The 14,886-nt window shown below is 48.6% G+C and overlaps 1 protein-coding gene across 2 annotated transcripts in view; it reads left to right on the top strand.

The window, feature by feature from the left end:
• The window catches only part of LOC144724130 (mineralocorticoid receptor-like), a 123,502-nt gene that overhangs the window by 35,537 nt on the left and 73,079 nt on the right, over window positions 1-14,886 (top strand). For both annotated transcript variants that reach the window (XM_078603028.1, XM_078603029.1), the window contains exon 2: window positions 1,762-1,913. In XM_078603028.1, the coding sequence (XP_078459154.1) occupies window positions 1,762-1,913 (152 nt within the window). The remainder of the gene's footprint in view (window positions 1-1,761; window positions 1,914-14,886) is intronic.

Below are 14,886 nucleotides of genomic sequence, written 5' to 3'. Positions count from 1 at the left end.
TTTATGTCAAGGTTTTGTGCGTACCTTTGATGTAACCAATGCGGTGCACCAAGCCCACATTTTGACTTGGTGAGATCTCTCCCAGATCCAGTCGAGCCCAAGGACTGGTATTTTATTGGCAGAGTAGAATAATCCAAAACACACGCTCGCCATACGGACTGCAAACATAACATTAAATATCAAAGTTGTTTTCAATACTGCTTGGGCAACCTCGGAACGTTTTAAGTAATCACGAATTATTATTATTCTAATTTTAGCCGATATCAGAAACACCTCGGATCCCTATTCGCCCGAGCAGCTGAAGGACACCTGAGTCTGAAACTGAGGAATGAGCGAAGGGGAGTTCTTCACCCAGATCTTGGGCCCCCTCTTGAATGCCACTCCAGAGACGCTGAGTTTACTCGATGGAACTTGAGATGAGACTCCCCGCCCCCCTCCCTCCCTCCCTCCCTCTTCCCCACTTCCTTCCCCAAAGAGAAGGGATCTGACGCACCACGCACCACAGAACGCTGCGGTCCGACACGTCCGCGGTGGTTGTCTGTCCGGGCCGCCTATCTCGCGAAGCACCACTCGCCTATCGCGGAGTTGTACACCCCCCCCGACCCCCCCGTGGTGGGAACAATAAATACATATTTACAACAACAAAAAACACCTCGGAAGTGACGGTAACAACTGAACGTGAGCCACGGTATTGAACGTGTAGGTGTCCTGTGAGATGAGTCTGCAGCGTTTTAAGTGATCGACTGAGCCGCGTGTATCACACTGGGCAATAAAACAAAGCATTAAGTTCATCTCCAGCGTGATCAGAACACTTGTTTTGTATTAAGTTTATGTATTCATCACGTGACCAAAGCATGATTTTAAAACTGTAAAACGCATTAACTTCCAGAATAGACTGCATGGAGTCTGTTAAGTTGACCAGATATTGCTTGTTAAAGAGATGATAAAATGTTTGTGGACTAATTTAATAGCATATCATTATTTATGCATTCCCCATGGCGAGTGAGAGTTGTGGATTAGTAAGCTATTCAAAAATATGTAAGGTATGATTTCAAGTGTTTTACAAGTGCCAAAGTGAAACGTGTGAAATGTGTTCAATCTCTAAGGGCCTCCGTCCTCTAAGTTGACATGCCAGGCCTTTACTTTGAGCATTGTAATTGTCTGTATTTGCTGACATGCAGCATTCAAACCAGCAACACCCGTGCATTTACAAGCAGTCTCACATCCAAGTAGCGACCAGGCTCAAACATGCTTAGCTTACCCAGAGCTGATGAGATTGGATATTTTACTTGCGGGCGTAGACCAGAGCAGCTGAAAGAAAACCCATGACTGTGATCAAATAACCTGCAAAATTAAATCCGCATTGGGAAAAAAAAAAAATCTGCAACCTATTTGCTGTACTTGCTACAGCTTGGCGTATCGCACCCGGAGTGCCACAGTCTCTGCGCGACGCACTGGGTTGCCTACGTGGGGTGCGAAAGAAGTTCAGCACACAGAATCAGAATCGCAATATTTCTTTATACTGGAGGAATCTGATGAGCTATAAAAAGCTCTTTTTTCACACATGTCCAGTTGGGGCAGGTCAGAAGGTTACACAAACAAACAATAGAAAAACACAGTAAGTGTGCAGAGTATAGGAAAGGTAAACAAATCACTCGTAAAATATAACGAGAAAAGAATATTGTTTATAACAATCGGGTAAAAACCCATCTGACGCATTGTTGTTGTTGTTCTGCTCCCTGTGCCTTGGTTGCATTCCAGCAACAGCTACGAAGGGCTCATGGGGCAACCCGTTCAGGGTGGCCATGGCAACCAGAAGATCTGCGTGATCTGCTGCGACGAGGCCTCCGGCTGCCACTACGGCGTCATCACCTGCGGCAGCTGCAAGGTGTTCTTCAAGCGCGCCTCCGAAGGTGCGCTCACGCACCTCCTCGCGCAACGGCTGTATGGTTTGCCGTTGTACATCGCTCGTCGCGCGGAGCGTCATCCGAAGGCCGGTTTGTAATACCTAAACAAATAAATCCAGAAAATCGACACTGCTGAAAAATCAACAAATTGTGTTTGAGGTCACATTCATGAGCATAAACGCTCATGAATGGAGTTGGCCAAACATCCCAACATAGGACCGCAGACCTTGGAAAAATTTGGGCGCTGGCTGCCTTCCCGCTTTTCTGTGGATCCCCACGCCTCCGTTCAAAAATTGTTCGCATTACAGATTCTACCGCTTTTTGAGATGAAAATGGCATGAATGACGGGATATGAAAATAATCCATTGTTAGTATTGAATTTCATTTCAAATATTTTTTCGCGATATATATTCCTGATGTGGCTCGGAATAATATTTCAGAAAATGGGAGCACAGCACCACTCTGCAGGGCTCATTTGGCTTCTTATTTCATGCACCCAGAGAGGCCGCTCACCATTCTACCCCCTCCTGACCCCTGCCCCCCCCACCACCTCAAGGTTTAAAGAATTGAGTGTTCAGCATTAACTTATTTCTCGGTTAATAGGTCTGGGGCTCTGAAATTACAATCCAAACTTGAAAACCCCTGATAATGCAGCTTATATACATTGTGAACATTTAACAAAGTAATGAACAATAATTAAGACATTCACCGCGAGATGAGAGCCTCCCCCATGCTGTGTCGCTCACGGGGGTTGTTTTGGCTATATTTCACCATGCTGGTCAATGCACGGGGGCCCAAGAGTGGTTTAGATATTGTTTGCCACCGATGCTATCTGTCGTAGGGAATGAAACTCAGGTCGCCAAGTTCATAGCACGGTCTGCTTTCCAGTGATGGTCTAATGGGATAAGATTTGGGGTTGGATGGGATGATGAGCAGTAGAGCTGTCCTTGGGCAGATAATTCAAGATGATGACTGTGTGTGTGTTTGTTTTGTGTGTCAGTGTGATGCCCAAATTTGAATAAAATCCCACAGTCACTAAATTATTAAAGCTTCCTTCCTTGAATGCTCGTACCTGCGGTGAGCTTGAAGGAATCTCACAGGGAAAATGTCACGGTGCATCTCTTGGCATGTGGGTGATGATGATGATGTGAATCATTAAAGGATAATTGGATTAATTGTAATTTAGTATCCTAGGACATACGGTATATTTCAGTGGATATGTCATCCGTTCTGTTACCTCAAGGCTATGAGCAGATGTTCGCCTGTCCGAATGCACCACGCGATTAAAAGAAGCGCCAGCCGGGACATCAACACAAAACTTGCGTGAAGCACTTTACTGGGCTGAAACGAAACATGTAATTTAAAGAAATAAGCCCAAGTTTAAGCGTCACGAGATCACAGTGTTATCTTGTTTTACAAGCGCGTGTGCGTCACCAGTCTGGCATTAGCTCGTCTAGTTGTACACCCCGTTCACCTGTGAAATAAAAAACAGCTATTACTTTATGATGATGCTCGCAATCGATGATCAAGTTGTCTCACCCGGCATTGACATCTCGCACACACGATGGCATGGGGCTCAATTTCCTGGCAGTGATTGTCTCTGAACAATGATGTAGGCGTGCCTAGTTTAAAAAAATATATATTTTTTTTTTATGTGCCTGTTTTTGTGGAATTTTACAAACTGCAGTCGGGCCAGAGTGCGTGTCTCGTGAAAGAGTGTGGTTAGGCGCTGGTGGTTATGGAGAAAGCTAGGAGCCCACTTCACAGCGTTAAATTCACTACCCATGAAGCTGTAAAAAATCACACGCACTTACTCTTTATGATCTCTCACATTTTGTATCCCTCTCTGTAAGCACACACACACACACAATGGTCTGCCTTGGAATGCGGCGAGTGATGATGATACCAATTGTGAAAGGGAAGTAGCTGTAAGCGTGCTATCAGAATCATTGCGTGGTACACAACTTGCAAGGCAGATTGCCCTGGTGTTTTATAACGCTTCTGTTGAACCGGAGTCAAGAGGCCACACAGCTGGGGTGGTGGTGGTGGTAGTGGTGGTCATGAGGCCACCCAGCTGCTGGTGGGGCAGCCACAGAGAAAGTGGAGCGCCTGTCAGCAACGTCGTGATTTTTATTTTACTTTTATTAATTTTAATTTTTTACCTACGTGACTTTACCGAAAAAACCTAAGAATATGTCAGCACTGTGTTTCACACGGAGCGCGAGCCCCGCTCTCGTCAGCCGCGCGGACGCCGCCCGCTTCACCTGCCGTGCTCGGCAAGTGAAGCCCGGTGGGCGTAGGGCAAGGCAGTGCAACCCCGTGAACTTCGCCACTAAAATAATGAATCGAGCTTACGCCGCCCCTTTCGTAACATCTCGTCCCAGGGCACTCTACCGTCTAAAACGAATTGTAAAATCTTCAAAACGACAAGTGTTAATTAAACGAAAGCTTTGGGTAAAGGGGAGAACGTGTATTTAAAACTACGGATTGATACATTATGAAGCAAGCTTAATAGCATTTTAAAAATGTAGGATTAAAATAAATGCTTATTCAAGATCTCTTGAGTGTGCGTGCGACTGGCGAGTGAGTTTCGTGGTGCGCTGGTGACTGCAGCGTGTGTGCATTCCTTCATCCAGCAGTGGATTGACCACGTCTGATGATGATGATGATGCCATTGAAACAGAGTGCTCTTGTTATTGCAATGTTGGTATCCGGTATCAAAACAATTATGGAACCCAGTGAGCTGTGCAGATATCTAAAGAAGAAAACAATACCCAGCATTACACAACAACAACAAAAAATCGCCATTGTTACTATTGTCTCGTGATGTACTGGGACACACGTCCTTTAACAATTTATCTACGAAAATGGCACGATGTGATTGTTTTAATGTTCACAATGCAACTTGTATTTATGGACGACACGCTTGCCACGGGGTGGGGGGGAGGGGCTGGTGACACAGTGACCAGAGGAGCGCTTCACTATGCGACTGGTTGACCCCATTGCATATCCCCCCCAAGGCGAGCAGCGTGAGTGGCGAGTGAACGTCAGAGCCTGTCCTGTGCCACCCCACGGCTGCACGCTGGCCAGAGTGGGGAGGTATGGTCACAAAGCGCCCCCACCCCCACCTCGTATTACAAAGTTTTTTTTTTAAAAGATTGGAGAGTAGTGCTGGTGGAAACGAGGCGATACAAATGGCACCTCGGCTTCCTCACCTGCTCATCGTGAGGAAGCTGAATTGCCCCGATTTTATTACGATTTTGGGATTCGTATATGTCGATCGTGTTTTTTGTCAATGTCTCGTTTGGACTGCATTGCTTTGCATTGAGTGTGTGGTATGTCCACTGCGTGTACGGGTATGCCTTGTTAGTTTCACTCTCCCGAATGCGGCATGCGGATTTCATTTGCATGTGCGGTTGCGGTAGTTGGAATGAACGTAAAATATCTGATTCTCACTGGCGTGATGGTATACGTCGTAACACGAGGGCAAGAATTTATTTTAGTGATTGCATCGAAGCGTCGTCCCGTGCCTCCTCTGGACACGTGCAGCTGACTGAGTCACGATTTAGTCCCAGCGTTACCTCCGCTGTTGTCCAATATTCACGGTCTTCTTTCTGTTGCCCCTTTTAGTTGTTTTTCTATCTCATTTTGCACAGTTTTGTTCACCAAGTTCGGCTAAATGTGACATCATGACCATCATCATCTTAAATAGCCACAGCCATGATATTATCCACTGCTGGATGATGGCCTTCCCAAGTTGTCGCCATATCTCATGGTCTTGCCAGAGAACATTCTATCTTAACAATCCATTGATTGAAGGCACTTGAAAAATATATTTTGTTAATCTTTAATGTATATTCTGCATAAATCGAGAGTCATTCTATCAGAATAATAATAACAATACGATCGATTTTCTTTTTGCTATTGGGCCCTCCTATATACCTCTGCGGCATCTCGGAGTGCTTAACATCACATCTCATCTCGACAAATTTGAAAAGGGGACTCCCCCAAGTGGCAGCTGTCCCTGTGGGCACAAGGTGACCCAGGACGTGGCCTGCAAACGGGCTGCAGTCTGCCAGTAGGGGGGCGATGATTGCCGCCGTGTGTATAATCCACACCGAGTAATTTTGCGGAATAATTTTTTTGACAAATCTGGATCGCGGACGGTGCAAGGAACGAACGTTCGGCGTAGCGAGTGGGCCGTGCTGACTTAACGAGCAACCCGCCGTTTGCCTCGCGAATCGCTTGAGGAGGAGCGGACGGGTGGGTGAGCATCCTCGTCGAATTCCCGGCAATGTTGACTCGGCGATTGAAAAAGGGTGGCTGACTTTTAAAATGCCTGCAGGCTACGGAAGGGCCGCTCGGAAATATTTTCCTCAAGGTCCCTTCAACTGTGCAGAGGGCAGCTGGGAGAGGACTGGGGAGACGAGAGCAGAGCCAAGAGAACATAATGTGATGGCTGTGGATGGTGGAGCACTTTTCACGTGTTGGCTTCGCGATGGTGTGGTGGGGCTTTTTTTTGTTTCTGTGTTTGGATTGGCGTCATGTGGGTTTGAGATCATGGCACCATGACCCAGGGTTTCTTGCATACCATGTGCTAACAACCTGTTAATCCCAACATGGCAGTAAATTTTGGTGACATTTTTTCTACTATTTATTACGACGATGATTGTTATTCCTCCTTGGAATTACATTTTTCTTGCGGCTTTTATGTGGGCACTGCTTTGTGCAACCAACTTAAATGTGTTGTGCATTTCTGCTAAAGGTTTCAAACTTTATTTATATATTAATATCTGAACTGTTCTGCCATTATTTTAGTTTCATGTCTTAAGCATATGTGTATGCTTAAAAAAAGAATGTTCTGCCTTGTCAGTTGGCAACTAATACATGACTTTAATCATTGCAGTGCCAACTGATTCAATGGGTTTAACGAATTGAGTCGTTTTTATTTCCTTTAATTCCCAGGATCCTGTGTCATCCCTTAGCTGCCTTCATTAATGTGCAGCTCTCGGCCACAAAGCAACACTTGCCAGCGTTTTATTTACAACAATAATTTAGTACCGTCGCAAATTGCCGCCTATAATATAATAGCGCGAGGCCATCGGAGACATTTTAACTGACGAGTGTAGTCAGCAGTAGGGGGCAACGCTCCTTTGTGGTTTTACCCAATTAGGTAATTTGTGAATAATTAACTTAAAAATATTTTTGCGAGCAATCGTTTGAAGTTCGACCGTGGTTCTGGCACACATGGCCTACTGTTTTGTTTTTAGACGAATGCCACGCAATCTTCAACGGCCACTGTGAAGCGCCCTCCTATAACGCTGCGGCATCTCGCAGTGCTTAACGTCGCATCTCATCTTGACACATTTTAAAGCGGTATTCCCCCAAGTGGCAGCTTTCCCTGTAGGACACAAAGTGACCGTGGTGCCACCACACATGCCCTACTGTTTTATAGACTAACGCCACGCAATGTTTCCACGGCCACTGTGAAGCGGACGACGCGCATTAATTGCAATTTGTACCCGCGGCATTAACCAGGGTGGCTTGCCGGGCTCGCACCGTGACCCCTACGCGTCGAGCGTTCGAACGCGTTGCCGCCTCAGCCGCGATGCCACCCGCGTCTCTGCTTGCGACGCCGGAGTCACATGAAGCGACGTGTGGCTTGAACTCGCTGTTAATTTCAGTGCCGCAGATGTTCCTCGTCTGACACGTGACTGCCATCAGATCTCTTCAGCCGTTAATCTTTGGCTCTTCTTGCCGCGGTCGGTGGCTGTCTGAAGGGATGCTCTGTCCTTGGGAATTGTGAAATGGCCTCGGAGACAAAGGTTCACTGCCACTCTCACTAACCCCAGGTCTGCCTAGCTTGGAGCATCATTAGCGTTTGTCTGCCATAGGAGATGTCATGTCCGTGTGTTTGAGTGTGACAAAGCTCACAGGGAAGTATTTTCACTCCGTGCTGTTGCCATGGCCTAATTTGCCAGTGGATTTGCCTATTAAAACAAGGTAAACATTTTATTTTGGATGATCACAGTAATTTGGAAATGTTTTTTCTTTTCGATATGGACGCTGAACGTGCGTTTAAATGATACATATCAGCAGAAAATATCTATCACGCGATACAGCTTACATAGTACCGTACAGCACCACAAACTCTGCAAAATGAGTTCAGTGTCTGGCCACATCTAATATCGGTCGTAAGTTCGTTCGTTTCTCGGTCCGCGTGTCCTGGTGAGTGTCATGGCGGCAGCGTGTTGAGTAGTGGTGGTCCACATCTCTCCCGTTCCCTGGCGAGAGAACGCCCTGTATTGTGGGAGAAAAACATACGGCAAGCGGAAACACTTCCCTCTCGTATGCGAAGGCTACATCAAATAGTTTCCATCCGGATAGTTTGCTGTACGCAGACAGGGCACCCAGCGAGTTTCCCTGATTTTTGTAGGAGGCGAATTGAAGAGGTCGAGGTGCGATATTGGGTGAAAGAATGCAGTGGCTCCACATCAGTCTGTTTGTTGTGATTGTCCTGGAGGTTGTGGCTGGTTTATATATATAGTACACACAAGAGTTGTATTCTGCACGTTTCATTCGATTTATCTAAACATTGCACGCGGATAATCCCTTGAGATGGAACATCGCATTTGCAAGGGTGTCCAGGGTGTCGCTACGCACAGTCTAACAATACGACAGCCCTGGTTTAATTTACGGACCCTTTTCAGTCCACTGCTGAATGAAGCCTTCTTCATTCCGTGTTGGTGGTCGGGTTGCATGACCATACTTCATGCTGCTCAGTACCAGGTCAGATATCATTCACTATGACATAAGCCAAACCAGGGAATTGAACTCTGGGTTCATGGTGCAGTCCACCCATTTATACGATATCTTGAAAGTTTACTACTATATTAGAAAAAAAACGTATCCTGGCTGGATTCCTGCCTGCCTGGATCACGTGCCAGAATTCATGGCTGGCACGTGGCCAAGGAAGCGTTCTGGGTGGTGATGTCACCGCGCACATCTGGGGCGTGATGACGTCACCCGCATCCCACAGCGGTTCAGCCGGTTTCCTGCGCGCTTACGTCACATCTCCCTCCACCCACCCTCCCTCCTTCCCTCCACCCCCTTCCCTCCACCCACCCTCCCTCCCTCCACCCACCCTCCCTCCCTCCACCCACCCTCCTTCCCTCCACCCACCCTCCCTCCCTCCACCCACCCTCCTTCCAACCCCCCCCTTCTTCCACCCATCCCCCTCCCTCCCTCCCTCCACCCACCCTCCCTCCACCCACCCTCCCTCCCTCCACCCACCCTCCCTCCCTCCCTCCACCGACCCTCCTTCCAACCCCCCCCTTCTTCCACCCACCCCCCTCCCTCCAACCACCCACCCTCCACCCTCCCTCCCTCCACCCTCCCTCCCTCCACCCTCCCTCCACCCAGGACGTGTTGGAGTCCAACGCACGTGCGACACGGGAGGGAGATAGAGGGGGGAGGAAGGGATGGAGGGCAGGTGACGGTAGAGTGAGCAACGGGGAGAGAGATGAGGGAGGGAAGTGGGTGAGATAGAGTGGGGATGGGGAGGGATGGAGAGAGATGGAGATGAGGCAGAGGAATATAGAAACGAACAAAGTGAGAGAGCGAGGTGAATTGGGATATACAGGAAAGAGGAGATAAGAGCGCCGTGGTGAGAGACGGCCCCATGTAATATCACAAGTTTTGCTGGCTGGGATGGACACCTTGTCACGTCTGAAGGACGTGTGCGGGTTGCGAGTTTTCTTTAAAAAATTAAAAACTCGACTCTACTCGAGGAATGATTGAAGTGGTGACAATAAATACATATTTTTAAGATTAATTACACAAAGAAAGCGCACGTACGCATACAACGAATGTGAAACTAATAACCTGCCATTCATAATGACTGGCATCCATGTGCAGCGCCTGTGGTTTGTAAATCACCTTGGGACAACACCAGTACCACAATAGCAGTGCAGGAGAGCACTCGGACACATTCGTATTTATTTCATGGCTTTGAGAAGGCCCTCGGGATGAAACTTTGATGAATTTGACGTGTCATGGCGCAGTTTGGTCTCTCTCACAGCCGCTGTCCCCAGGAGTGTTGACGTGGCAAGATGTGCGCTCGTTCTCAAGTGCTCCGGCCATGACCCCCGGCGCTGCACTTCAGCTTCCGCAGAAGGTCGACCCCAGCTGGAGATAAACACTCGGAGCTGCGAGCCCCCTTGGGGGGAGGGAGGAATGGTGACCATTGCTGCCCAGTCAGCCAGCCCCTCTTGCCATTCCGTGAATTGTTTGGATTCACGATGGGTCGTGCTTTTGACCGTAGAATCGATTTTATTTGCGGTCTCGTTCGTGCCGTGTTCCTCGTTTGGGGCCGTCCATAAATGATGTCACGCACCTAGGGGAGGGGGGTCAGACATTTGTGACGATGTGTGACGAGGGGGTTAGAAATGTGACGTCACATCAAAATGCGCAACTTTAAATAAATCTAGACAACACGTTCTCCATAATTAAATATACTTTTTTTTATAAATGTTTTCTCCTACAACATCAGAGTGCAGTGGCACATTAAATACGCACTACAATGACAATAGTTTAAAGCGATTTGAAGCATGTTTTATTTTTTTGGGGGGGGGGGCGGGGGGCAGAGCTTTGTGACGTAATATTTGAGGGGGGGGTCTGACTTTTTGTCACGCCGTGTGATGAGGGGGGGGGGTTAAAAAATCGTCCAAAATCGCGTGACGTCATTTATGGACGGCCTCTTTGCTCTCCTCTGAATTACCCGAGACATTTGTTCAATTGGAGCAAATGTAACATTTGTATCTTCAATTTCGTGAATTGTAAATAAACCATTCTATCACGTGCTACTCGATGACTGTTGTGAGCATGATGGGTATCAGTTTTAATCGATTGATCATTTCATTCCTCCCGGCCGCACAGCACTGCCAGCGTCCACTCACCCAGTGTTGGTGGAGCATTTAATTAAGGACAGGGAGTGGTGGGACTTGGCATAAACAAATAAAGCAATAGCTTAGGGCCCCAAGTAGCTCAAGGGGGGGTCATAAAATATGATGTACCAGATGTCAGCTGGAATACAAAGCCTAATTAACATTAAAGCAATGAACATAAAAATTACGAATTTATTTCTTCTCTCTCTTTGGACCTCTCTTCTATTTTGTCTCCATTTATCTTATCTCACTACTTCTCTCTATCTATTGTCTATTTCTATTCAGTCGTCTCACTGGGGACTTTACGAATTGACAGCAGGGTGTGGGAGGGTAGAGGTGGCGGGGGGGGGGCACCCAAAATAGTTCCTGTGTAGGGCCCCCAATGGGCCACCACTCCCGATGATTCGAGGCAGAGGCCCTTCCAAATCATTTCAGTTGAGCCACCACTTTCACTTTTAAAGGGAGCCTGCACAACGCAGCGTCTGGTCTCCCCCGCCGTTCTGCTCATATTTTACACATCGCTCTCTGCACTTGTGGATGTCGTCTAATGCAATGGAAAAAATAATAATTCTTAGTCATTTTTATTAAATAGATGATTCATTTTCAAGAGTTATTTTAATTAAGCATAAAAAAAAAGATTCATGACAAAAAAATGTTCCGGAATTGATTAGTGTAATTTTCTATTATTTTGAGTTGGCCTCGGAACAGCGGTGCATCAAGTGATGATCGATGTCTCATTTTTCGATCCACCCTCCCTGTCTTACTTGACCGGCATTAAGATGGCGCTTGTGACACGCGATAGCACAAGCTCTGTCGCATTGGTCTTCCACAGTCAGATGACTAGGGTGTCTCGTCATGTTACGTTAGTTATGTCGCGTGATTGGCCACCGACACCTTTCAAATCCAAATTGTTTATAAAACGAAACTTTTTATTTGACCAGGTAAGGCCCACTGAGCTATATGGCTCCATTTCAGAAGCGACCTGGCCACAAATGATAGCTCAACGAAGTGGCTTATCACGTGGAAATGTATAGCAAATACCCTAAACACATGTTTCGAAATATGGAGAGAAAATCCAGAGGACCCAGAGAAAGATTCACGCGACCAGGAGGAGAACATCCAAACTCCAAATGTATATAGGCGTCAGGGTTGGGATCAAACCCACGACCGCCTGTAATTAACATCTCCCCACCTCGGTTAGTGCACAGGGATGCAACCCAATACCGGTTTCCAATGGAGCCAATGCTTGGCGCTCACAGTAGAGTACAGGTGTTTTCCCACTGGCTATTTTATTAACCGAATCAGAACCAAACGCTGGACTCGCAAAACATCTCAATCTGGCTCGGGGCCAAGCAGGGCCAGGGGCAGCGCTCAATAATTTCGCCATTGCGCGTCACATCAGTCCGTGTAACTTGTCAGGAAGCGGTCACTTACCGCTTCAGCCGCAGCTGTCCTAACGTGTCCGTTTGCGTGTGACGTCAAAAGCATGGCTCTCTTTTGCCAGGGAAAAATATTCGGACTCCTCCTGAGCCGTGCTGGGTTAGCATGGCCCCAGCCTGGCCCCAGCCTGGCCCGGTTGTACATTGGAAAAGAGGTTTTAGGTACCTTTGATGAAGACTGCAAGGTGGGCGTGCTTTGCACTGCAGCCCGGCGGTCAAATACGCGTTGAGGGAAAAAAAAAACCTTTAATGTCTCAGATGGCTCCTCCGCTTCTGTTTGTACTTGGCAGCAGCGTTTTAATGTGGATTTACTTACTCAAGCAGCGAGCCCCCAGACCATGGGGTCACGTTGTCTCCAACGCGATACTATCCCTTCCTCTGGCCCTCCACTTCCCCTGCCTGTTCTCACGCCGCATCAGTGACTGCGCCACAGACGGCAGCTCAATATTCTCCCTTAAGAAGAGCAACTCCTGGTCTCCCGTGAGCTCTTAAGAATCACTTCCCGAGGAAATCAAGCGAGCTATCTGCCTGACCCATCTGGGTACTGTATCTGGGTAACAGCAAACTATCTCAACGTAGGTTATTCGATGTAGCCTTCGCAAGTTGGACGGCTTTGTTATCGCTTATTTTTATGGGACAATGCATTGTGTTCTCCCAGCAGATAGAGTATTAAAACTTTATAGAAAGTGTTTCCAGCCCTTAGTTAAACCAACTGATTCATGAAGGCTCCCTCGCCCGAGCCGTGCCTCTCGTGAGGGTTGTTTGACCATACTTCACCTCGCTGGTCAGGTTGGCGACGTCAGGTGGAGGGTGGGGGACGGAGTGGGTGTGTGTGTGGGGGGCGGGGGGGGCATGCGGTTGGGGTTATGGAGGGTTCCCATTCGGATGTCGCTCGTCGCCGGATGTGAAGCCGTGGGAATCGAACTTCAATAACCCGTCGTGCTCCTTGAGCGTTGGTGAATTGACATGCAGGGTTGTCTTTCCGACAGACCTGCTCTTCACCTGAGGACGGCTGCTTGCGTTGTGGCCGAAACGTCGTGAGAATTATTTTATTATGTTTTATTTTTATTATTTCCCTTCTACGTGACTTTACCGAAAGACCCAAGAAGAGGGTTGTAGCTTTTTGGCTTGGCGAGAGCACAGGCAACGCTGGGTATTAATAAACACACGAGGCAGGGTTCCCCTCACTGCTCTGCCATTGCCCCTTAACCCAGGGGTTCCCAACCCCTGGGCCGCAGACTGGTACCCCCCCCCCCCCGATCCGTGAAATAATTGTCTTCCACAATACCGGTCCCTGGTGCCAAAAAGGTTGGGGACCGCTGTCTTAACCCAAATAAAATATTAAGGAGAGCCGAGAATGGCTGTCGTGTTATTAGATTCCAGAGGGAGAGGGCCAAAACATTTGTACCAGTCGGGATGGGGAAACAAAAAAAGGCCCGAATCAACATCTTCCTAACAGAATTCAAAAACGTAACTCGCTTTCGACTGCACGCACAGCGTGCAATTCTTGCTGATGCGCGTATCGCTTGGGAGTTTTTGTGCACTGTTTATTTCCGTGACAAAACTAAATTACTGCGCAGCGGCGTAGGTTTCACGGGAGAGATGCGTGCATGCGTGCGTGCACGTGCCCTGCCCGCAAAATGTCCCTTAGAACCGTCGCGTCGTCGCGACGGGGGCATTGTGACGGCCGCCGTGCGCTGTCCGCCTGCGCGCGCCGTTGCGTCCGAGCGACACGCGCGTGTTTGGAGTGGCCCGCGTGTGCGCTTGCGCCAGTCTCTGCGTCTCGCGGCAGCCAGGCTCGGGCTTCCTCGTCCACGCGACGCCTCGAGACGGCACTTCCCGATGGGGCCCGGCGGCTCCAGGGCTAGCGTCCCACGTGAGAGCGCAGGGCAGTCACCCAAGATCAAAGCAGCCGCTTAAGTCATCTTCTTCTTCCGTGCGGCTCAAAGCAACAGTGACGATGGATGCCCGAGTCCTGGGCTGGTGATCCGACGCATCGCTCCATTGGAGAAGAGCGGTGTCGCTTTGGGTGCCGCCAGAGTCTGGTCACTTTGGGTGCCGATTGGCGAGGTGTGCGCCGCGGCTTGAATCTATTGACACGGTCGCGATGACTGTTGTTGGTTATTATCCCAGCGTTTATGGGGGAGGTGGGTGCCCCTGCCATGCCGTGTGCGGATGCGGCGCAGAGTGGAACATATTCATTTTCTGTGCGGTCCGTTTGGTGGTTCAAGTTCAGTCAAATTCATCGCTTCGCATAATTCGTCCGGCGGAGGTTGGATTCATGCCGCGTTTGACGTCCTCACAAAAGCTTTTGCGGCCTTTGGCTCTCACGACGGGTGCACTGGCGGGCACATGATGGTGCGGTGACGCCCACGATTTTTTTATGCCATCTCACACCAGATGGAAAGTAAAAAAATATATATCTACATTTGGACGCAAAAATCAAGGCCGTCGTGAGCAGAGCGTAGCGCTCGCGAAAGTGATCCTGCTGGGCTGATCGCCGGGAGGGCTCCTGCCCAAGGCCAGAGGCACGGCCGGCGGCACTAAAGCCCTGCCACGCTGCGGTCCCTCGACGGCGGGGAAGGGAGCGTGAAT

Source organism: Lampetra planeri, chromosome 19 (assembly GCF_965212315.1).
Source record: "Lampetra planeri chromosome 19, kcLamPlan1.2.h2, whole genome shotgun sequence".
Taxonomy (NCBI): Eukaryota; Metazoa; Chordata; class Hyperoartia; order Petromyzontiformes; family Petromyzontidae; genus Lampetra; species Lampetra planeri.
This window is presented reverse-complemented; position numbering and strand designations above follow the sequence as displayed.